General features: G+C 49.5%; 1 protein-coding gene across 5 annotated transcripts in view; it reads right to left on the reverse strand.

Moving 5' to 3' along the window:
* Positions 1-22,474, reverse strand: part of KDM2B (lysine demethylase 2B) — a 39,242-nt gene extending 16,768 nt beyond the window's left edge. Inside the window, exons 1-11 of one of the 5 annotated variants that reach the window (XM_063315600.1) lie at positions 22,290-22,474; positions 20,896-21,040; positions 19,259-19,337; positions 18,322-18,368; positions 15,946-16,124; positions 15,619-15,725; positions 8,248-8,341; positions 7,025-7,178; positions 6,429-6,544; positions 2,135-2,261; positions 391-842 (exon numbers count right to left, since the gene is read on the reverse strand). In XM_063315600.1, the coding sequence (XP_063171670.1) occupies positions 391-842; positions 2,135-2,261; positions 6,429-6,544; positions 7,025-7,178; positions 8,248-8,341; positions 15,619-15,725; positions 15,946-16,124; positions 18,322-18,368; positions 19,259-19,337; positions 20,896-21,040; positions 22,290-22,322 (1,533 nt within the window). In that variant the 5' untranslated portion in view covers positions 22,323-22,474. Of the gene's footprint in view, positions 1-390; positions 843-2,134; positions 2,262-6,428; positions 6,545-7,024; positions 7,179-8,247; positions 8,342-9,011; positions 9,112-15,618; positions 15,726-15,945; positions 16,125-18,321; positions 18,369-19,258; positions 19,338-20,895; positions 21,041-22,289 lie in introns of those variants that run through there. The other 4 variants (XM_063315599.1, XM_063315601.1, XM_063315602.1 and 1 more) reach the window with 4 other exon arrangements.
* Positions 22,475-22,949: the final 475 nt, after the last annotated feature.

Genomic DNA, 22,949 nt, shown 5'->3' on the forward strand with positions numbered 1-22,949 from the left:
CTCCCACCACCTCCACAAACCACTAGTTAAAAACAACCACGAAGAGAGCTTGTTCCCAGATTGCTCAACACAACACAACACAACCCTGCAAACTGCTTGAATGGGCATGGTTAAAGCTTACGACTATGCTCACAGCACTAGCTAAGCCATGATGTCTTCTGAATAAATCACCTTTGCAGTGGGTTCACACAACCCACATGAGTGCCCCTGAATTTGGTGGTTTCCAGATGTCTTGGGACCATCATCCCCACGTCAAGGGCACAAGAATGCTGCACTAACCATAAGCCATGATTTACAAATGACGCTGACTGGGCTTCACCTACGCGCTAAGCCGCCCACCAGCAAACCACAGTCAAGGTCTACGGAAGGAACCATTTGCCCATTACACACCTTCACGTCTTCCAGCAGAGCCTGTGGGTCGTCGATGCCTTCGGGGACGCACTTCTTATTCTCTGGAAGGGACTCCAGTTTTTCCACAAGGGCCCTCAAACCTTTCAGCTCAAATTCGGTCAAGTGAGTCCACTTGGCTGGGACCTCCGTGGCGGGAGACCCCGTGGGCGTTTTGGGATAGTCCACTGTAGCTGACTTTATACTTTCCTCTGACTCGTTGGACAGAGTCCTTCTGAAGTACCGGCTGGCTGCAGATTTTGGCTTCTTCCCCACTGTCTCTTTCCCTTCCGAATGCGTGCTGTTAGGAGAAGAGGGCACATCGGCCGAGATCTTGGGGATTTTTTCAGGGTTGTTATCCTTGTCTTCCTGGGCACGAACATCGCACAGTTCGTCATCCATGTCTCCCCAGGAATCGGACGAGAAGCTATCCACACTGCGTTTCCTCGTCGTATCTGGGGGAGAGGAGAAGACCAGTTAAAGCCCTTCAGAAGACAGAGTGCACCGGGATCTCCATCAAGGACCACAACAGTTCTTGTTTGCTGATTTACCCCAATTATTTCTATCCTGCTTTTCAATATACAGACCAAAGCAGGGCATCAAAACCATCATAAATAAAAACACTATATTATTTTTTGTCTGCGTGCTAGCCTTTGAGTTATTGCTTCTTGGCAAGATTTTCAGCAGTGGTTTGCCCTTGTCTTCTTCTTCCTAGGGCTGAGAGAGCAAGAGACTGGCCCAAATTCACCTAACTGGCTTTGTGCCTAAGGCAGGACTGGAATTCACAGTCTCCCGGTTTCTAGTCCAGCACCTTCAATCAGGACACCAAACTGGTTCTCTATAGATACATACAACCCCCTCCCAATCTAATCACCTCCTGTAGAGAGTAAGGAAGATGACCTTGACGGGGATGTGCAACTTAGGGGTAAAATACACCTTAAGTCCACAACAACTAGATAACATTCGGAAGCGGCTTAGACAGACACCTCCCTAATTCACTGAACTCTGAGGAGGAGGAGGTGGTACATCATCATCAGACTTGCAGGACTGATGTCAGCCCTTCTAGGTAGAGCAGGCCAAGGAATCCATTCCACAGGAAGTCTAAAACCACTTTGTTGAGAGGCGCTATAGTAACAGAATCTTGCCAGTCCACAGATGCCCCTGGGCAGGGTGTCACGAGAGCAGCATCAGCAGCCTCTTCACCCCCAGCTATTCCTCCTTGGACCCAGAATCCTCTCTCTTGGAAGGGAAAGCTCTGCCTACTTCCCACCTCAAAGGTGGTGGAAGATTCTTCCATCCCCAGCATTCAAGCAAGTTCAACCACCAGCTCTTTGGCTTCTGTCTGTTGGCAGATAGTGCTATCTTCTCCTTGGCCTCGGGCAGTTAAATGCTTTGGACCATTCTTCTCCTTACCCTGTTTTTCTACGCACTTAAATATCTCAGATCACCTTCCCTCCTTGGGCCTCCCCACAAGAGGCAGCAGTGCCATGCTGAAGGATGCATCTCAGCGGCAGTAAAAGCAGAATTACAGCTCTTTGTAAGAGCGAGCCGGTGACCATACTGTACGTCTGCCAGGGCCACAACTGCTTCTCCAGAGTTGGATGGGGACATCCACAGAGGTTCTGTTTTGCATCCAGGAGATCTCCAGTCCGGGCCCTGCTTGAAAAAGATTCTGCAGAAAAGGACCCCTTTCCATCTCTCCCTTCACTATTCCAAAAACACACTGAGGTCCGGGCAAATTACTTACCAATTAACATTGATTCTTGGAGATACTCTTTGCGGAAATGGGAGCGCTGGGTTAGACAGAGCACATATCTCTCCAGAACATACCAACACATCTCATAGTAAAATGGGTAGCGGAACTTGGCCTGTACCTGCAAAAAACAACACGGGAAACGTGTCTGAAAGTGTGCCGGTCCTTCTACCTCCAGTTCCCAATATGGAGGGCAGAGACTGCCCAGATAGAAAGAGAGGCTGCCTTCGGCACGTGTAACCGAAACCCTCCTTCTCTTTGCGGCTCGCCAGATTTGCACCGTCCTGCGAGGGGGAATTTATCTGATGCACCTCATCTTGCATGGGTTGAGTTCACAAGCACAGTCAGCCATGGTTTTCTTGAACCACAATTTGTTGAAGAAGTCACCACCCCAGCTGGGTTCACATGCTGGGCCAAGCCATCAGCCATGGTTTCCAAACCACAGTGACTAGTTCATGCAACACGTCAAGCCCAAACCAACCAACACCATTCTGGTTTAGCGTGATTTGTTCTGCCTGATGTTCCTATTCCCAGAACATCTAAAAGAATCCTCAGTCAGAGTCAAGTGACCAAGAGGCCAGCTGAGTGCCAAACCTTGCCCTCAGGAGCATCCATATTCAGGGCCAAAAAAGTCAAGGTTTTTTTTTTTGACACACACACACACACACCCATACACACTGGCAGACGCCTCTGCTTGCACCGCTAGTTATCTTAGAGGACAGACCTTAGCTTTGGATCTGGGCAACTATGGAGTAAGTTCAGCTTCTGCTCTTGCCTCATGGCACGTCATTAGGCTAAAGGACAATCCCTTTTGGTTCCTGCTCAGTTTGTGGACTGGAAAAGATATGAATGCTCAAAAAACTCTTTAGGCAGCTGATCTCCTGGAACACTTGTGCAAAGGTGCACAAGCGTGCCGAGTCAGAACAACAGGGCCGGCAGGGCCTCAGTCCTCTGCAGAACTGGAGTCCTGGCAAACGCCTCTTTCTTCCCCATCTCTGCAGCCACTCTAATCTCTGGGTTAGCATAATTTATTGTGTTGGTGATTTGTTTCTCTGGATTTGATCACCTGCTCCATGGTTTGTTTCTCTGGAGATGTTAGGGACTTAAACCTTGGATCTTTTGCTAGGAAAATAGACGTTTTGCCGTGCACCGTTGAAAGGAGAGACTCTGAAATCTTCTCAAACTCCTAAATATGTGTCATTGCCAGTCAGATTTGGGGTGTTGCGGACCACTTCTAAGGCACCCCTTCCTAACCTGGGGCAAAGGTGACAAGTCTCAGACTTCCCAGGAATTCTGTCGTTCCCGCACATTTGGAGGAACCCAAGTCTGGGAAAGACATCAGCAATGTTAAAAGAGCGACGTTCATAAAAGGAACTCAAATCATTCTCTTTTTTCCCCCATTTAATTTTATTCCAAAGAGAGCGCTGCGGGAAACAAAATTTGCAAAGAATTTGACTTACAAACAGGAAGTCGCCTGTTCCACCCCTCGGCCTTCAAAAGGTTTTCAGCCACACGCCTGGGGAATATATTAAAGACATCGTTTGCTCAAGGTTTTCCTGGCAGGTTTTTTTGCGCTTCACCGAATTGAGTTTTGCCTCTTTTTTGGGTGGGCGGATGGGGGAAAACAATGCTTTTTTAAAAAATAAAAGAAGTTTAAACGCTTAAGGCAAGATAGTTAACGGCATGCAGTGCTCACGTACCGTGGAGAATCGATCTCCAACCATGAATTTGAGTTCCTAATAACCTCGCCTCTCTGGACTCCATTGAACAGTCAACTCCAACTTTTTACACCTCATATTGGAATCTGCAAACTCACAGATGTGAGACAGAGATTTGCACACACCAACAAAAAAAGTGGGCCTCTCAGTTGCAAGTTGTTGGAAATGACTTTCTGCCCTGAGTAACCTTCTACTGTGATCCAGAAAGGTGACTGTTCTTATGAAAAGGTTAGCGACGTTCAAGAGTAGGTGTCATCAGCAACTTGCCACAACGTGCACATTCCCAGACAGTATTGTGCTGGGCTACATTTGCTGTGGGAATAAATCAGGAGAGAGGTGGCCTTCATTCTATGCTACAAGGAAGAAGAAAACTGAGATTCCTGCAAGAATCCAGCCTTTGCCTGGTGTTTATGTGCGAGTACATGTCAGGGTGGAGAAAACAGGCATTGGGTAAGGAATTTAGACAGGGAGGGCAACAGGTAACAACCATCCCCCCGAAAAGAACACAAGAAGAGCAGAAGTAGGGTGTCAGGGATCTTAAGGATGCCCCCCTTGCGTAGTCATGTTGTATGCCCTTTAGTGGAGAATGTTTGACCAGAAGAGCCAGAAGAGAGAAATCACATCCAGGTTCATGATGGGTGCGCAAGGAAGATCAACACACCCCTGATCCATCCTGCACTCACCCTCCCACCACCCTTCTGCTGTTGGCCTCTTTTCTTCCAATTGAACATGCGATATTGACTTGACTGCAGCCATGATTCAAGGCTACCAGTAAAGGTGAGCCTTGGTTGCTTTTCAGACAGAGATAGGACCTCATTTTCTCACATGCTTTGGAGAAGACCCAGGCCTGTCATTATCTCAAGATCTTCTCAGCCATTACAACAGTCCTACACTTACCTTTTGAAAAACAACACGGGCTGTATATATTCCAACAGTCCCAACTCATCCCTTCAACTGTCCTCTGCAATACAACTCAAGCCTACGAAAGGTAGGAGTTAAGAGCCGGATCCTATCAGGATGAGACGGCACCTACCCCATCAGGAAATCAAAACCTTCTGATAGAAGACGTTTGCTCCCAAACACACCCTTTGAGGACAGGGCACAACAGCACCAGCATCCATCTGTGCAATTGGTTGGAAAGGCCCAACACATCTGGGACAGCAAGATACAGATGCATCCAGCAGGAACAGGGACGGAGATGACCCTTTGGCCTCCATGATGCCCTCAGGGGAAAAAAATCCCAGAATTCCCTAAAAACAGCTGATCAGGGTGGGGTTTTGTGATTTGCTAGCATACAGAGAGCCAATCAGGCGCAGTTTCCATGACAAAGCCCAACATTCCAAACCCTTTCAGCCACTGGGGAACCAATCAGAAACAAGGGGTGGAGCAACCCTTCCCCACTGTTAGCACCCACCTGTGGTGGCCACCACCTTGACTTTTTTGCCTCTAGTCCTGAGGATGCTCCTGAACGGCAGATACCTATTCCTCAGTCACCCACAGATTAAACCGTATTCCTGGAATACACTGATTTAGAGCCAACCACGTTTTAGCAATGGTGCATTACGGAAACCCAATCCAAACTGTCCCTGAACAGCTCAGTGTGCTGTGAGAATTCAAAAAACTGAGTAAACTTGGTTTACTTAACCATAGGCAAGCTTGTCATGGAAATGCAGCCAAGGAGAGGCTGAAGGCAGGCAGACTCAGGGCGCTCATGAATTCATTTTGAAGTAAGAACAACCCTAGCCCTCCAGAATTCCAGATGAGAAACAATCTCCAGCTGAAACAAACCCCAGCTCTACAGCATCTCAAAGCTCACGACTAAAGCTTCTTCAAGAGCATTCCTCAGCCCTACCAGGGATGTCCAAACTGGACAGTTCACTGGGGAGTGAGAAAAATGCTTGCTAGGTTTTCAGAAGCCCATCTCTACAAAAGACCAATATTCCCCTGCAAATCCGGGAGTTTGTCAGAATTCCAATTTTTCCCAGCAAGAGCAGAAACCGGGCCTTGAAAGGCAGCATTTGTTAACTTAAAAGATAACTAGATTCACATGTGCACCAAGCTGTAATTTTGTTAATCCTGGTTGGCTAACAAGATGGAACAAACTGAGATTGCATAGCCCATTAAAGCAACAAAACACCGTATGACGTGGTGGAAAGTGTGATCTCAGCCACTGTGGTTTGGAAATCATAATTTGTGGCTTAGCAGGATGCATTAATCCAGCCATTCTGGTTTATTCTACCATAGATTATGGCTCAGAATGAGCGGGAACCTGGCTGATTGTGACCAGGCTAAACTCCGTGGGTGAACCAACCATTAAGTTTATCCAGACTGGTGACCAGACAGGCAGGGAAAATCAGTTCTCCACCAGCTGCTCTGCACCTCAGCCTTTGCTCTTCTTGGTTCTGAGAACACAATGCTCCAAAGATCTGAATACCTAAACCCAACCAAAGATCACAGACCAAGGGAAGTTTCCTTTGAACAGCTGATGTCCCCTCTTCCAGGCAGCCTGGTGCCTTATGCAGAAAAAACTATGATCAAATGTGTTAAGTCAGAATCTACAGAGCCCTTACCCTTGTTCTGTCCTCAATTTCATAAATGCGAAGCTGCATGGGAACGTTAAAGCTATGCAAGATATTTCCACCAAACACCAAGGAATCTACTGGTGTATAAACTGCATGTATCCACCCTAGAAAGATGGGGAAGAGAGGAAAGAATGCACATCACAAAAAAACTGTCACATCTGTATAAATTCTAAAATTCTAAACTCCTGCTCTCATCCGGCCAACAAAACGGTGTTTTTCTTCAGGATCCGCTTCAAAAGTCTTTCTGTTCAGCTAGAGCCACTGAAGCACCACAAACCCTGGATCGGAGTATTGGGAATAGGCTAACACATGAGGCAGTCAGAGGAGCTAGAAAAAGATAGACTATCTTTATAGTCTGCAGTAAACGGACATCATTTTTGTAAGGCTACTTGAAGAAATGGCTGCAGGTCCAGAACCAACCGAACAGGGTTAAAACTTTTCTGAATGAAGGCAATTATTCTCTCTTGGCCAGAGTCTTAACGTACATGATTGAGTCCACCTCTCCCCTCCTTCTGAATCTCACAATGGCTGCCCACAGATACATTAACCGCATGGGCTGATTTTGAAAAACACGGCTGAGTTACCTGAAGGAATGAAGAAAGTGTGCCCTTGTTTCAGTTCAATTCTTTGGCACAGCTCCACACGGTCCCCCAGAAAAATATCACTTTGCTTCCCAGAGACAACCCATTCCTCATAGAGTTCTAGGTTCTGCAATGTTGGCGGAATCAGCCAAAAGATCTAGAAACAGATATAAAATCGGAAGGTGTAAATACTCTGGATCCATCGTCCAGAAGTCAACCTGCAATTCAGGTTCCTTCCATGCTATGAAGCTGGTCATCCTACCAGTTCTGTCTTCTCTTCCTCACCAGGCAAAAACTGTCTGGTTGGTCTATCACCTTTCTGGCTGGAACTGCACCATGGCATGCTTACCAAATCAGTCATATAGTTGCAATGCCCAACTTCTTTAGACCATCCCAAGAAGACTACTCTGATGATCCTGAAATATGGGCAATACAAATGGAAAGGTCTTGGAGAACAACTGGATTCCACCATATTCTATAATTCTGCACCCGAAACTACCTGCTGCCATATTCAGTTTCCTTAAACTATGGTGTGTTTGTCCCAGTAACAGCTACAGACTGATTATAAATGGGTGCGAACACCTGCATGTGAAAATAGGCTACCTAGCTGGAGGACTTATTTATGGATGGATGGATGGATGGATGGATGGATGTTGTGCCACCAAGTCACTGTTGACCCTCAGTGACCATATAGACAGGTCTTCTCCAGGATGGTCTGTCTCCAACCTGGTTCTTCAGGTCTTCAAACAGCGCACCCATTGCCACTGTAATTGAGTTCATCTCCAGGACTAATGGAGGGATCCAATTAGAATTCAGCAAAAGGAAGATGCTATTTTGCTGTATCAGAAGCCAAGTCTATCTGGCTCCACTGGACGCTTAAAAATTAGAAGCCATTTAATGTATGATCCATCCAAAGAGCAATTTGTTAGTGTTTGGGGTTTATGATGAGTTTTTAGTGCTTAATTTATTTCTCTGGAAATAACAAGGCGCTGCTTAAAACTGAGAGTAAAAAAACAAAGCAGAGTCAACCAACATTTAAAAAAAAATCAAAGAAGCATGTCCAATATTCTATTTTAGATTCACACCGCAGCAAGACTGCCCTCCCCATCTTGGGATTTCCCCCCCGCTCAAGCCTGGTTTGGAAAAAAAATTGAGCACCGGCTGTTTACAAGGATTTTGTAAAGGATACCCTCCCTCCCTTCCATGGAGACGTTGCGCTCGCTTACCTTTCCTCCCCGGAAAACGTGATACCAAACTGAAGTGCCCCCAAAATCAATGTGAAAATCGGTGAAGCATCCTTTCACGCTCATCAGGCAGTACCTGGAAAAGACAGAACCTCTTCAGAAGGAGGCAAGCCGCGGAGAAGAGCTCTCATGCGCACCTATGCAAACAAGCCGAATTAATGCTTCCCTGTTCGTCATCCGGGTGGGATTTTTTAGAAACGGCCGCTGGATTTCTGCTGCAGGGGAAAGAATGCTCGGGTGAGGCAAGCCCGCTCCCGTTTTGAGCGCCCGGCTGAGCCCGCACACCAATCCGCCACACAGAGAGGCCGCGGATTAAGCCGGCGATCTACGTGGGCTGCCCCCAGTTCTCAGAACAACTGTAGCCATGACTCACTTTGCACACTAGACTTTAAAAGAGAAGCACTTTCTCCCCGATCCTTCCACCGGCAAAGTTTGGGAACAGTTCCACTTGAATCTAACACGGCGAACCGTCCGGTTTCGCAGAGCGCGGAGCCATTTCCTGGCTTGCAAGGTCTGCAAGGCTTCCCATGGGTGCAACGTGCAAAGTGCTAAATTCACGCTTCCTCCCTCCCTCCCTCCCCGCCCCACTGCACACCCTTCTTTGGAAGACTTTAAGAGCGGTTCTGCACCTTCCCTTCTTGCCAGATCCTCAGACCCTCATTCATACCCAACGGCGGAGATCCGTTCCCTGGCCCACCACAGGCACCTTTGAGAGGCAGGAAATGTGTGCTGCTTAACCCACCGACCTCTTTTCCTTGTTCCGGTTGCCGGCTGATGCTTATCTCCCCCCGAGCGCCTGTGCCAGCGTGTCCTTTGCCTTCCCCACCGGGCGGAGTGTGCGGACCAGGCTCCAGAGCCATCGCCTCCGGCCCAGCTCGCTTCTCCCTGCCAGCCACCCACCGTTTTCCGCTCCCCTTTGACACGGCTCAGGTGTATGCCCGCATCCCTCCGAGCGACGGGTTGGCGAGAGGAAGTGCCCATACCCTAGGCTTTGCCTGGCAATCCAAAAGTCTTGGGATAGAGAAAAAGCCTGCTGCCTAGCAACCCCTTCTGAGTTGACAGAGGGATACGCAATGCTGCTGTCATGAGAAAAAAAACGGTAAATGTGCAGGCCTGGGGAGGGGGGAGGGGGAGGGGGTGCCACCCTCCCCACCCCTCAGCTTTGCAACTCAAATGCCTGCCGCCTCGCAGAAGAACAGCATACCTCGCCCGGGTCCGGCCACCGCGGTTTCCTTCGCACTTGATGGCTCATCAAACCTTCCCAGTTGGGGATGATGATGGTGATGGTGATTTCAAGCTTTTCGGTTTCCAAAGGAAACGTGGAAGAATATCAGGGAGAACACAAGCAAGCATCAGCCGCCCCTACGGCAGGCTTTTAGCACATTTAGCCTAGCCTAGAGGACCTGCGGGAACTGCTTTTCAAAATACAAGTCCCCCTTCCCTCCTCCAAGGTTGCTAAGCCCTCTTCCCTTTCTGCTCCTTCCCCTAGGTCCAGCTGAAACCGACACCCATTGGGGGGGGGGGCTGGCGAGAAACTTTAAAGCCTAAGGCAACTTGCAAATGCAGCCAGCCACCAGGGAGGGCTCCGTTTGAAAGGCGGCTGTCCACGATCCTGAGTCGTTTTGGATTGCTTTAATTTTTTAATTTTTATTTTTTGCAAATGAAACGCTAGAAGCGCAACCCATTCAATCCTGTGCAGGCTGGGGTGGGGGTGGGGGTGGGGGTGGGGATGGAGTTGAGTTTGTCATGAGGACAACGCCGGAAATAAATGAACAGTCTGGATAGATTGTAGTGTTAGAATTGGAGATGGACCGGCCAATGTTCTTGGCCCGTGCTGAACGTCATTTAAAGTGGTTATTTTATGCACAAAAATGTTTTCCTCCTCCAGCACAGCAGCCAAGCCATGCTATCCAGAAAGCCCCCCCTTGCTCCAATCTCAAATATGAAGCATTCTGCAACCCAGGTTTCCAAAGACTCAGGCAGATGCTTCCCCCACCGCTTTTCGCTCAAGCCTTTAACTATATTAACTATACGAACTCAGCCATCCTACCTGCAAGCCCAGTTTCAGGCATTGAACCATGTTTTAACCATTACAGCCCGGGCCTCCCAGTTTGTGGAATTATTTGCCCCAGTACATCTCCACACCCTAACTCTGAAACAAGCATCCCCACCACCCCACCCCGCCAGCAAGTTTTTCAAACCAAGGAAGTGCAGATGGACGGAAAAGATCAGACTTCTTTAAAGGGGTCGATTCCATTCATGCCCCCCCCCCCGAACGAATCTCTGTTTCTAAGAACCCTTTGTGGGAATTAGTTAAAAAAATCTTTTAACGAGCCTTTGGAGAGATCTGTAGCAATCTGGGTCTACCTTTCTGTTCCCGATTCTAACAGAGGATATTATTTCTCTCTCCCAACACCAAGCGCTGATGAAAGGGCTTGGAATCTGGGGGTGGGGGGGATAATAAAAGCTTTTCTCCGCAAAGCAGACTCTGGAGAAATGCCTTTGCATTGACCTCTACAGCTTCCTCCCCATGGAAGGCGGGAGTCACGTGGAAGAACGCGCCCCAGCTTCTCTTGCATGGCTAATCTTACATCCCAGCTCCAGCAGACAAGTGGGTGGGCTGGTTTTTCAGCACAACACGGCACCCTTTGCGCTGGGAGAGGAATGCGTAACTTTCCAAAGGGGCTCGCTCCTAAAATGGGCTCAAGCATCCATCTTGGAACAGGGAGGTTCCTCCCCACCCCAACCCCCACCCCTTTCTTTCTCAGGCGTCCCCATCTCCTGGCCAGCGGCACATGGTTGAAAGAATGCACCCTCCTCTGTGCCGTTTTTAAAAAAAAGTAGGAGAAAGGGAGGGTGGAGGCAGACAGACAAAACTTAATCCTTTTCACCTCCAGCCTGCTGACCACCAACCCCACCGCCCTTATCAACACTACGTTTGAATGAACCCCTGGGCAGATCCTTTGGATTCATTCACAGCCATTCACCAGGTCTCCTGGGCTTCTCCTTGCCAAGGGACCTCCATTTCCACTCATGCACGAAACGAGGGTGGGGGGACCGTTTCAGCAGCTGTCTGCTTTTTATTTGGTTTTGTTTTTTCCAATGATGGCCAGGAAGAATTTGGAAGATGCCAAAAAATGGGGAAGATAGAGAAAAATTGGGGGGGGGGGGAGAAGGGAAAGAGGAAGCCATAGACGAATGAATGAGCCACCGAGAAACAAGAGTGAGCGGTGGCATTTTCTAGGCTGCAGGCTGGCAAAGACGCTGAACTTGGTGGAGGAGACAGTCAATTCCTTTTAATTGCGCCCAAATTAGAAGGCAACGAAACACCCCTTTGTGTAGGGAAGGGCTTTCCACGTTTCTGGAAATGCTATTTTCTCCCCAAGTTCTTTCTTTGATGGCAAAAGGGAGAACATTCCCAGCTGGGTGCTCTGCTAACAACAGTCCTCTGCCTTGTTTTTGAAAAAAAAAATAAAAAACCCCAAATACACTCTACATATTTTCACTCTGATGATACTGTACTGCAAACGTGCACAATAGTGTAAAACAGAAAGGCGGCAACAATGCAGAAGACACTCGGTGTGTGTGTGTGTGTGTGTGCAGAATTTTATGCCAAAACAAGGAAATATAATAACAGAGAGGAAACATATATTCCGGCAATGAAGGGGATAAAAACAGGATTTCTTGCCCCCTTCCCTCTTTCGCCATAGCATGTTAGATTTTAAAATGGAAAAACTCCTTTCCCTTTACAGCAGCCCATTCCAAATTGTTCAAGGGCAGGTTCCCTGTGTGGCACCGCAGATTTCCAGCTGTTTTTAGAAGGGACCCCCGAAGTCGGCTACGGCCCCCATCAACTTCCACATCCTACGGATTCCGCTAGCCCAGTTTCCCACAAAGACAACGCAGCAAAGCAGGCAAAATGTGCCTTTCACAGTCCACAAACTGCATGGCTGTGTTCACAAATCACCGGGAGTCAAGAGCCACATCTGTCCATTCAAAACTCCTAGAAGAAAAGAAGGCAATTGTGGTTGCTCTCAGGGTTTGATCTCTTGTAGACATTCAGCTTGGTTTAGGCCCTCTTGCCTCACAATTCAAGCATATGAGAACTCAAAGGGTTCCCGACAGACAATGCTGGCCATAGGATGTCCATCCTTCACTAAGCATCTGCAGCAACTAAGCAAGACCTGAACCACAGAAACATTAACATTTCTCCCTGGGGAGGGGGGAATAATCCTTCCAAATCTTATCTGTTGGCTCTGTTTTTCAAAGTTGGGGGAGACAGCAGGCAGCTGGCCCAGCTGAGTGAGAGAAAAACAAACCTTTCCCGGCCGGGAGCCTGGAAAGACCCCTTCCAAATCCATACTGTAAAATGGTGGGCCAGTGTAGAAGGACAGCTGGAGAGAGAAAACAGCATGTTCGCCCTACAGTAGGTCATTTGTGTGCATGCAGCAGATTGTATGAGTCTTCCATGGTTTGGGGCCAGGTGGCTGCGTGCCCTCTCAAACATGCACACAGAGAATTTAGGAGAAAGAGAGTGAAAAATTCAGTTACAGTCAATGGAGGCTGGGAGAGAGGAATCACAGTGAAGGTTTGCTTCTCCCCTCCGGCCCCTCCCTCACTCTCTTTCTCTCCCACGCACACAGTTCTGCTTTGAGCAGGAGATCATGTAATTTCTATATGCTTGGCTGCAGCATCTGCACATTCAACAAATACCTTTACGGGTAGGACTCGCTTAACAACCATTTGTTTAGTGACGGTTTGGAGTTAAGACGGTGCTGAAAAAACTGACTTACGACCGGCCCTCATACTTACAACCATCACAGTGTCCCCACTGTCACGTAATCACAATTTGGGCACTTGGCAACCGGTTTGCATTTATAACTGTTGCAGCATCCCATGGTCACGCAATCGTCATTTTCAACCTTCCCGGCCAGCTTCTGGCAAGCAAAATCAATGGGGAACCATGTGACTCACTTAATGACCATGTGGTTTGCTTAATGCCTGTGGTGATTCGCTTCACGGCTGCCACGAAAAGGTCGTAAATTCAGGTCAGATTTGCTTAATGACTGCTTTGCTTAGCAACCAAAATTCCAGCCCCAATTGTGGTCATTAAAAGAGGACTACCTGTACCTACCCCAGCCTCCTTTCACTGTATGGCTAAACGCTTCACATATCCCCAAATTGGCGTGATCAAGGCTGCTTACAAACCGGAAAATAGGATGTGAAGTTGGCAAAAACTGAAAAAGGAAACCTTTGGGGGGCAACAGTCATTTTTTGCTGAGATCACCCACATTCGCAGGGACCTTCCTTAGTACAGCAAACGAAGTGGCTAAATATCTAAAATGGTGGTTTTTCAAATTAAACAACCCAGTGTTTTTTTCTTTTTTAATTCAACTTCCCTCCCCTGACTTGGAAGCAAATCAGAGAGCCAATTTTTCACCTTTGCACAAATATCACCCCCAGATACTGTATATACAATGGAAAATTTGGAAAATGGTCCAAAACAACACTTACGGAAGTGATTACCACTTGAGAAGTATTTTGCCCAACACAGAGAAGAAAACTGCAAACTGAAAAGGACACTGAATTCCAATTTAACAATTAACTGGAACTACTGCTTGGAAAGTTCCTTTGCGCTTTTGGACTTGAAGGACACCCAGAGAAATGTCTTCTTCTATCAACATTGCACATTTTACTCCTTCTATCTGGAAAACAGTGCCAAGCATACGCTGCTATGTGGAGTACAGCTCTTTTAAGATTGCCGTATATGAACCTCCACGTGCACAGCTAATTCTGACATGCAAACATTTTTCTTGCAAGGTTTAAGAAGAAGGTCTTGGAACGACCTACTCGGCAAGGCTCGTTAGACATTGCAAGCCACAAAGGAAGAAATGCCCTTTCCCCACGGTGGTACCAATCCAGAGAACACTACCCATGAGGCAACAGAAAAATAGCCTCTTGTTGCACTGCTCTGCAAGAAAGAAGGAAATCCAAAATCCACAACTGGGCAATTAAAATATGGGACGTCATTTGCTATTGCCATCACGAGTCCGGCCAAAAACAATTCTCCATCTTCAGATGGGATGCAGTTGCAAGGCCAATCTGGAAATTCCTTATTCTAGTTTGGCCATCCTTGCTTTTTCACCCTGTTGAAGAATTCTGGAGAACTCCAAAGCTCCCACACTTTCAGGAAACCCTTCGCTCGGTCCTGACAAAACTTGAGCCCCAACTGAAGATTCTGGATTCCTCCTCAGACAGATCTAACTTATTAGCATGCCTATTAGCAGCAACATTTTAGTGGCAAAGGGGCCGCTCTTGACCTGGGCAGGGGGAGTCAAAGAGTTAAACAATGAGGGGGGGGGAATGCAAAGGGTTGCAGTCCCCCCTCCTTCCCCCTCCCCCAGTTTTGGAGGATTTCTGCATTTTCTTTAAAACAATGTACTAAGCCTCTTTGGGGGTTTCTGCTTTTCAGAAGTTCCCTGCTTCAAAACGGTGGGAAACAATGTTGTCTATTTTGGGGAGTAGCAAATGGGGAGCCCTGAGGGCCATAATAAATGGGTTTGGGGAGCCACCCCCACCCCAGTTTCTGGAGCAACCGCCCCTGGAGATGCAGTCAAAAGCAAGGGCAGAAAACGTGCTTTGGTTTATAATAATTTGCTTTCTCTCTGACTTCTGCTTGTCAGCCACTTCTGCCAGACAGAAACCATTTGCAACAATATTCAGGCCCTAATGAGAGGACGAGGAAGTGTCTCAGACAGGACAAAGATCACTGTTGTCCAAAAAAGTTGGCAGAACAGATCCAGGTTGGGCTCTTCGAAAGACAGGCAGCCCCTCCCCTTTCAAACCATCATCCCTGGACTGGGAAAACGTTTGAAAGTGACATTGCTGACACCTCAAGGGAAGAAACCATGGAGAGCTTCTTACACAAAGCCAAGTGGCCTTGGGGAAACGTTGGCATCCAGCTCAACCTCCTTACAACCACAAAAAAGCCTAAATAAGCAAGGCAGAACGATACACACAGATCTTTTGCTTGCCCTGCTGACATCACAGCAGCTCAGCCAATCACAGTCAAGGTCGCTTCCTATTGGTCAGTGTCTCTGTGACGTACAAGCAGCCACGTCCCTCTCTATCAGCACCGTCACTGTCACCGAATCGCCGTTTCCAGAAACAGCCATTAATTCAGCATCTCGGCATGACACAACCACACAAATCTGCGCCTTACCAACCGGGTACCCCATCAACGGTCATTTCAACACAGCTACTCAAAGCTCCTCCCCCTTTAGGCTCAACGTTCCATCACATCTGGTTTCAATCACAATTCGGCGCGGAGATCTGGAAGTAAAGTCAACTTACTTTTTCACTTTGGGATATTTCATCTCCGAAATGGCATTCGTGGACTCTGTCTGTCTTTCCTTCAAATGTCGGGGCCACATGTTGTCCACCCAGTCTACTAAATCCACCTGCAGAAGAACCAAAGGAGAGTCGAGGCAGGGAATGTTAAAGAAAGACCCAATCTCTTGGCTAAGGATGTTCTAGGCCAGTGTTTCTCAACCTTGGCAGCTTTCAGATGGGTGGACTCCAACTCCCAGAATTCTCCAGCCAGCCATGCTGCTCTAGGTCGCCCCACGCTCAACTAGGATGCCCTGATTCACCCCAAGTTCAACTACAATCTCCACTCACCACATTGGGACGCTTGACAATATTTGCCAGTTTGGTGTGGCTGAATTCCAGGCTGATCATGTTGTACAGCTTCTCGCGCTCAGCCTCAGGGGTTTCGTAATAGCGCACAAACTGAGCCATGCTCATCTCAATGCCTTTCTGGGTGTTCACATCCATGACGTCAACGATCCGTCGGCTCCCTGGAAGATTCCGTGCATTGGAAAAGGAAGGAGGTTGGTGGGAGAAAGCTGCGAAGTTTTTATTCCTGGTAAAGACGTTCAAAATAAACCCTAGGAAATTTCAGCTGTAGGTCTTTAGTCAGATTCAGGCAACTGTCTGACACCCAGGATAAGACTGACAATTGATGATTAAACTGGTTTTATTTTGTAATTAACAGTGAAATTCCATATTCATATTTTATTTTTATTTATTGGTGTATTTCTTGTAATTTATATTTTATGATTTTAATCTTGGTTTTATTGTAAACCACCCAGAGTCCCCCTTTCTTGGGGGAGATGGGCAGTAATAGAAGTTTGAAGAATAAACAAATAGATATTCAAATTAACTTTTAATCAACCTCAGTATTTCGCCCCTAAAAAAGAAAGAAGCAGAAACAGGGAGAATGTAGTTAGTGAAACGGCACCCAATCCAGTTCCCCAACTTATTTGCGTACAATTCGAGGATAACCAGAAAACTGGAAACAAATTTTCCATTTGTAGCAGTAAAAGCCAGCATGAAGATATTCAAAATAAAAGCTAACAAGACTGCAGCTTTGTAAGCACCAGAGGGCCTAACAAGAGCAAATGGAATAAAATGGAGATTCTCGTGACCCTTCCAACTTATTTATTGTCCCGTAAGCTTTCAACGCTCCCAATCCACTTCATCAGACACATGGAGAGCATTTGCCTCATGTTTTATATTCAAAATGCCTCCTCAATACCAGGGCAAGACTGACCTAAAAGAAAAGAACAGAGCTTGATCTCAGGATGAAAAGTCATGAGATATTAAAATAAACCATACCACCTCAGCCTGCCCTTAAACAAAAATCCCCTGGGTTAAAAAAAAAAGAAGTAATGTTCTGCAAGAAAAAAAACGGTTGCGCCAGAATTTATACACCGCCATTCCACTCCCTCAAGGTCATTTGAAACCCATCAAAAGAAGTGAGCAAAGAAACTGGCCAGAGCAGAAGGTGCTGTCCTAGTTACTATGTTTAGAAAATGATTTGCCTGCCACGTTCTCTGGTGAGTTCCCCACTTCTTGGGCACGCCAGGCACGTGGATCAGGCTGATGGCAGTAGAAACCCTTCATGAGAACCTGGCTTGGCAACAGGGACGGATGTGGGCATCTTTCGAAAAGCGTACAAAACCCACAGCAGAACTTACTTGAAAGAAAAGCGCTTAGCTGCCCTGGTGAAAGGTCGGCAACCTCACGACCTCCTTGGCCAGCCCTTAAACAGAAAGGCCTTGGCCCAAAAACCAGATGTTAAAAGCTGGAAAGCCTTCCCAGCATTACAATTTGCCACTAAAAGGCAGTGGAGAAAGTGGTGGGCCCAGGGCAGATATCCCTGGGCTTGACTCTCACTGACGTCCCCAAAGATGGACTGGCAGTTACTCGGAAGATGGACGGCTCTTTTAAGAAGAGAATGCTAGAAACGAGGACAATTTGAGTTCTTGTGAGTCTCACCCACACAGTTCCTAGAGCAGTTTCTCAACCTTAGCCACTTTAAGACAGGTGGACTTCAACTCCCAGGATTCCCCAGCCAACATGAGGAATTCTGGGAGTTGAAGTCCACCCATCTCAAAGTGTCTAAGGTTGAGGAACACTGCAATAGGTGATGGCTCAGTGGGATCTGCTGTAGTTTATTCAGCGATTCAAGATTAGCAAGCCATGGTTTAGCACATGTGAATACAATCTGTCACGTGGCTCACAACTGGGCTAGCCCACAATAGAGTTTAATTATAGCTTACCACTTCCTACGGTTATTAAACCAAGTGGGGAGCGGGAATATTTTGATGGCCTGAAATGTCAATGTCTCGGTCACAAAGGGTGAAATAATGATGTAAAGTGGGCAGAGGTAGGATTGCCTGGGCTCTGGGGATAGGTTTTGAAGATCTGGTTTTTTAAAAAAGTTGTATTAAGTTTTTTTAGAGCTTAGGAAATTGCAGGAAATTATACCACCGGTATTCAACTCTCAGAGATGTCTCGCTTCTGCCAAATACAGATTCGGGGACAGATGCACCCTGCAGCCTCAGTTGTGTATTCTTGGTTTAGCCAGAATGCTAATTTACACAGTTTACTGTATGCATAATACCCAGTTAATTCTTTTGCTAAAAGAAAAATCAAATCAGAACACCACAGCATCATTTCTGCATTCTGTAAAGATGCACGGAAACTTACCCACAAGCACCTTAGCATCTCGGACAGTAAAGTCTGGGTCTGGCATCCTGAAACGATCAAAGCAGGTGGGTGGGGGATTAAATTAAATGCAGAACAGAGTCAAAATAAGGAAAACAGACTGCCCTCTGCTAAGCAGCTGTCCTGATTGAGGAGCAAAGTACCAGGTCACAAGGAGAGAAGTTAAAATCCTCCCATTTCCCAAATATGCTTCTCAGAAATATTTTCTCTGAATCTGGAGGTTTCAGCCCCTGGTAGCTTTTCGCCACCAACTTATCTTTGTTCCTCCCCTTTTTGATTTCTTCGTTTTATACCAGAGCATTGAATTCACAAGACGCGCCAGCATAAAACAAATGCAAGTGTTGGGTGGGTGTCTTTGGGGATGGTTAGACTGTCCTATTAGGACAGTCACAGCTCTAACCTGTAGGCCAATCTCAACATTCCTGTGTTGCAATTTGAAGTTATATAAAAAAGAAGACGGGATGCCCTTAATTAATGCAACCCAGAGATGAACTTGAGAACGAAGGCCTCCTTGCGCAGTCCGGGTGCTCAGCTGTTACTCAGCTCCAATTCTGCTCATTGAATATGAGGTTTTCCAAGGTCCCCAATCCCTGGCCAGATTGCAAATCTCAGAGGAGCTCTGCAGGAATGAAGGTTTTTCTTCTATAGCAGTGTTTTTCCACCTGGGCAACATTAAGGTGCGTGGATTTCAACTCCCAGAATCCTGGGACTTGAAGTCCACACAGCTTAAAGTTGCCAAGGTTGAGAAAGATTTGTTCTATGGCCCCTTTCCCCCTCCTTCAATCCCCCAGGCAAGAGAAGGGGCATTGCCACCATCGAAAAATCACCAAGTACATGGTTCCTATCAACTTTCCCAGCTCAGTTCAAAGGAAGACTAGAAAAAGGCAAACAATAGTATAGATTAGGAGTACAGTCTTACTTAATTCCGAGTCCAGCCTTACTTCTGAAGATGAGAGGGACTTTGAGTGCTTCTCGCTGCACATATTCAAAAGTGAAATCTAAAAGAAAAAAGTGGATAAGGAGACAGGTAAATCATAAGATTTAGGCAATAAGCCATAAGCCAACTGAAAAGGCCTTGGCAAGTAGAAGAAATCCACAATTCTTAAGAGTAGGCGTTTAGCTGCGGTCTTAATACGCTCTGTTTTCGGCTTAGCGTGTTTGAACCCAGACACTGTGGTTAGTTTTTCAAAGCAAGGCCTGAACTTCTTCCTAACATCTTTCATCATCCTACGTCCTTGAGACAGAGTAAACCGAATAAAAATATTCACGGTCTTTTGGGCGCCGGTTCTGTAATTCTGCATTTCTTTCATGCCCATTTTGAGAGTTATTCATTTATTACATTGTATTCTCTCCCTTCAGAGCTAAAGGTGCGAAGCGTGGGCTAGCTTTGCTTTCATTCATCCTAATAATTCTGTGGCTTTAGTTTTCCCCCTTCACAACAACCCTGCAGGATGGCTCAGGATGCCTGCCAAGGTGGCCGGCTCAAGTTTAACCAGCAAAGACTCCTTTCAGGTTCAAGATGGCACGAAGCTCTTGGCAATCTCTCTGCGAAGCACATTTTCATCGACAACTGCTCAGACGTGAAAAAGTCAAGGAACTAAAATTTCTTGAAATCAGGGGAAACCCACGCCGAACATTTTCAAAAATTGATTTAGCCCAGAACAACCTGAAATCCTAAAAATGTTTTGTGGAGAATTAGCCCCAAGAAATGGACCAAGGACTACTTTCCGGGTAAGCACTCCAAATGTGCCCTGGAACAGCGGTTCCTATACGCCAAGAGGCCCTGAGAACAGTTAACAATTCACACAGTTATTGCTCTTCCAGTTCCTTTGCACTACAACCCGCACCATCCCCAGCTGGGGCCAATGCCAGAATTGCAAGCCAGCATATCTGGAACTGCCGGCGTGGGGAGTGGTCCTGAGGATGTACAACCCGTCTACGCAGCACATCGTTCTCCCTACTCACAGCTAATCCCCAGTGTTGGAGTCAGAGCAAAAAGAGTTGTTCTTGGCTACTCGCATCTCAGGGTTGGCACCCATTATCCTGATGTGCTCTGTTCCCACCACAGAGGGTACCCTAACTCACTCAACAGGCCAGTTTCCTGCAACACCCTAAGTTCAGAGGCGGTGGGCTAGCCGGGACCCGTTGGAGGAAGTCGGAAAGTCACCGCCAAGGGACCCACCGGGTGGCGCGCCCGGAGGACCGACGGTGCCCCCGCACCCAGGCCGGAGAAGGGAGGGGGCGCAGCGAGGGCATCAAAGAGAGCCGGGGGAAGCCGAGGGCTCGACGGGCGCGGACCGACCAGGCCAAAGGCTCCGTGCGCGCCTGGCACCCGGGCATCGCCTCCTTCCAGGCCCGCTTCCCCTCCCGTTACTCGGCGTCACCGGATCCCCTGGAACTGGGGATGCTGGCGGGAAATACGAAGCGCGTCGACCGGGCGGCACGTGGCGGGCTCGGCCGGCGGGGGCGGGCGGCGTTCGGGCACGGCGGCGCGCCAGGCAGACCCCGCGCCCGCCCCGTCCCCCATCTCTGCCCCCCCCCGGCGCGGCCGGTTACCTTGCCCGTCCATGGGCCGCACGAAGTCCCCGCGGTACATCTTGCTCTTCAGCTTCTCCTCCAGGTTGAAGCCGCGCACGCCGACGATCTCCTCCACGTCGGAGAGGTCCTCGTTCTCGTCGTACAGCCGCCGGCCGATGGATCGCTGCAGGGGAGGGCAGGGAACACGACGCCGCGCGTCCGTGGGTGCCCGCGGAAGGGGCTCGCCCACGGGCGCGGCGCAGGGCTCCCCCCGCGGGGGGCGGGCAGCGGCAGGGAGCGGGCGGCCCCCCCGCTCCAGCGGGGAAAAGCCCCGCGCGGAAAGGGAGCCCTCGACGCGCCCCCCGGGAGCGCGGGTCTGCAAGGCGAGCCTGGTCGTCCCGAGCCGCGCCGCTTGTCTCCCCCGCCCCCCCGGCCCCGTCTCCCCGCCACCTCCCGGGGGGGCGCCGGTGAACGCTGCCGAGCTTTGGCGGCGCGCGCGACCGGGGCGCCCCTCGGCTGGGTGGCAGAAGCACCCGCGGTTGGATACGTCTTGCACGCGCGCTGCCCGCCAGGCTGCGTGCAGGAGACCCCCCCCCGGGACGGAAGGCGACCTTCATCTCCCCCCCCTCCACACGACCACTCTCCCGATCGCGGGGTTCTCTCAGCAACGGGCTGCCCAACACGCGCCCCGGCAGCCGCCAGCCCGGCCCGATTTACATAAGCCGAGTGTTTCCCTAGTCATACCGGAAGCCGGCCTTTTAAAAAACACCCGGCGTTATGTAACAGGGGGTTCCTGCCGCGGCCCCCCCGCCCCCCCGGCCCCGGCCCCCCCACCCCGCGCATCGCTGCGTCCAACGCCCGGCTCGGCTTCCCCCGCGCTGAGCCCGGAAACCAAGTTTGGGGTTTTTTCAGGCCAACAGGACAAGACCCGGGGACGGGGGGGGCGGGAGGGGGGAGAGAAGGGGAGTTAGGAAAGAGTTAAGCGTCCTCGCCCCCTCCCCCCCCCCAGCCGGAGAGGAGAGGCCCAGATTTCCAAAAACAAGGCGGCGGCACCAGAGGGCTCGCGGAGCCGAAAAGCATCGCGTCTGCCTCGCTCGCATGTGGGAACGCGACTCGCGCGCCCCTCCGCCGGGGGATCGGGCGCTCTCTCGCGCAGCGGCGGGCGGGCGGTGGGGGGGCTGCGCGAGGCGCCCCTCCCCTCGCCGCTAAGGCAGCCAGGAGCTCCCCGCCGCCCGTTTAAATCCCCAGCCAGCGCGGACCCTCCCGAGCGCGCGCGCAGCCCCGGCCCGCGGCCCCCCCGCCGCCGCCGCCCCCCCCGCCGCCCCGCAGCAGCGTCCTCGCGGAAAAGCCGTCCGAGGGGCGTCCTCTCTCGGCCTCGCCCCCGCCCCCCGCCGCCCCCCCGCCCAGATATTTATGGAAGAGAAAGTACACACCAGTCTTCTTGGCGAGCCTCTTTCTGCCTCCATGATCTGAACACTTTCATCTCTTAATTGTCAACAGTTCCTCCTTTTAGGTCCTGCTGCAAAGGTCGGAAGGGGTTCCTGCCGGGCTGGGCCCCAAAACTGGGGCGGGGAGGGGGGGAACCGAGAGAGAGGAAACCCCCTGAAAATTCCCCCGCCTCCCCTCCCCTCCAATTTAGAGGCTTCCCAAATAATCCAACTCCCAACAAAAAAACCAGCCTCCTGCCCCCCCTCTTTTTTTTGAAAAGGCCATCCGGGTCTCTCTAAAGTTTTTCTCCCCCCCCCGCGTTGGCGATCAGCACTTTTTGGAGAGGCTGGAACCCGGGCTGGGGGGGGGCGGGAGCGCGAGGGGGGTGGGCAAAGCCGCGGCGCCGGCCGCGAAGCCAGGCGGGCGACCAGCGGGGGAGGAAGGGGGTGGGCGAAGTTTTATTATTTTTTTTTCTGCTTTTTGTTGTTGTTGTTTGTTCTTTTGCTTTTGCTTTGCTTTGCTCTCCCTGGCGTTTGTTTCGTATGCAAAAGTCCTCCAACGCGCATTTTCCCAGCCTTGAGCGTGCGGGGAAAGGGGAGGGGGCGCGCGCAGGCGTCACGCTAGTCCCCGGAACATAAACAGTGGGGCGGGGGCCGGGGCGGGGA

This window comes from Candoia aspera, chromosome 15 (genome assembly GCF_035149785.1).
Source record: "Candoia aspera isolate rCanAsp1 chromosome 15, rCanAsp1.hap2, whole genome shotgun sequence".
Lineage (NCBI taxonomy): Eukaryota > Metazoa > Chordata > Lepidosauria > Squamata > Boidae > Candoia > Candoia aspera.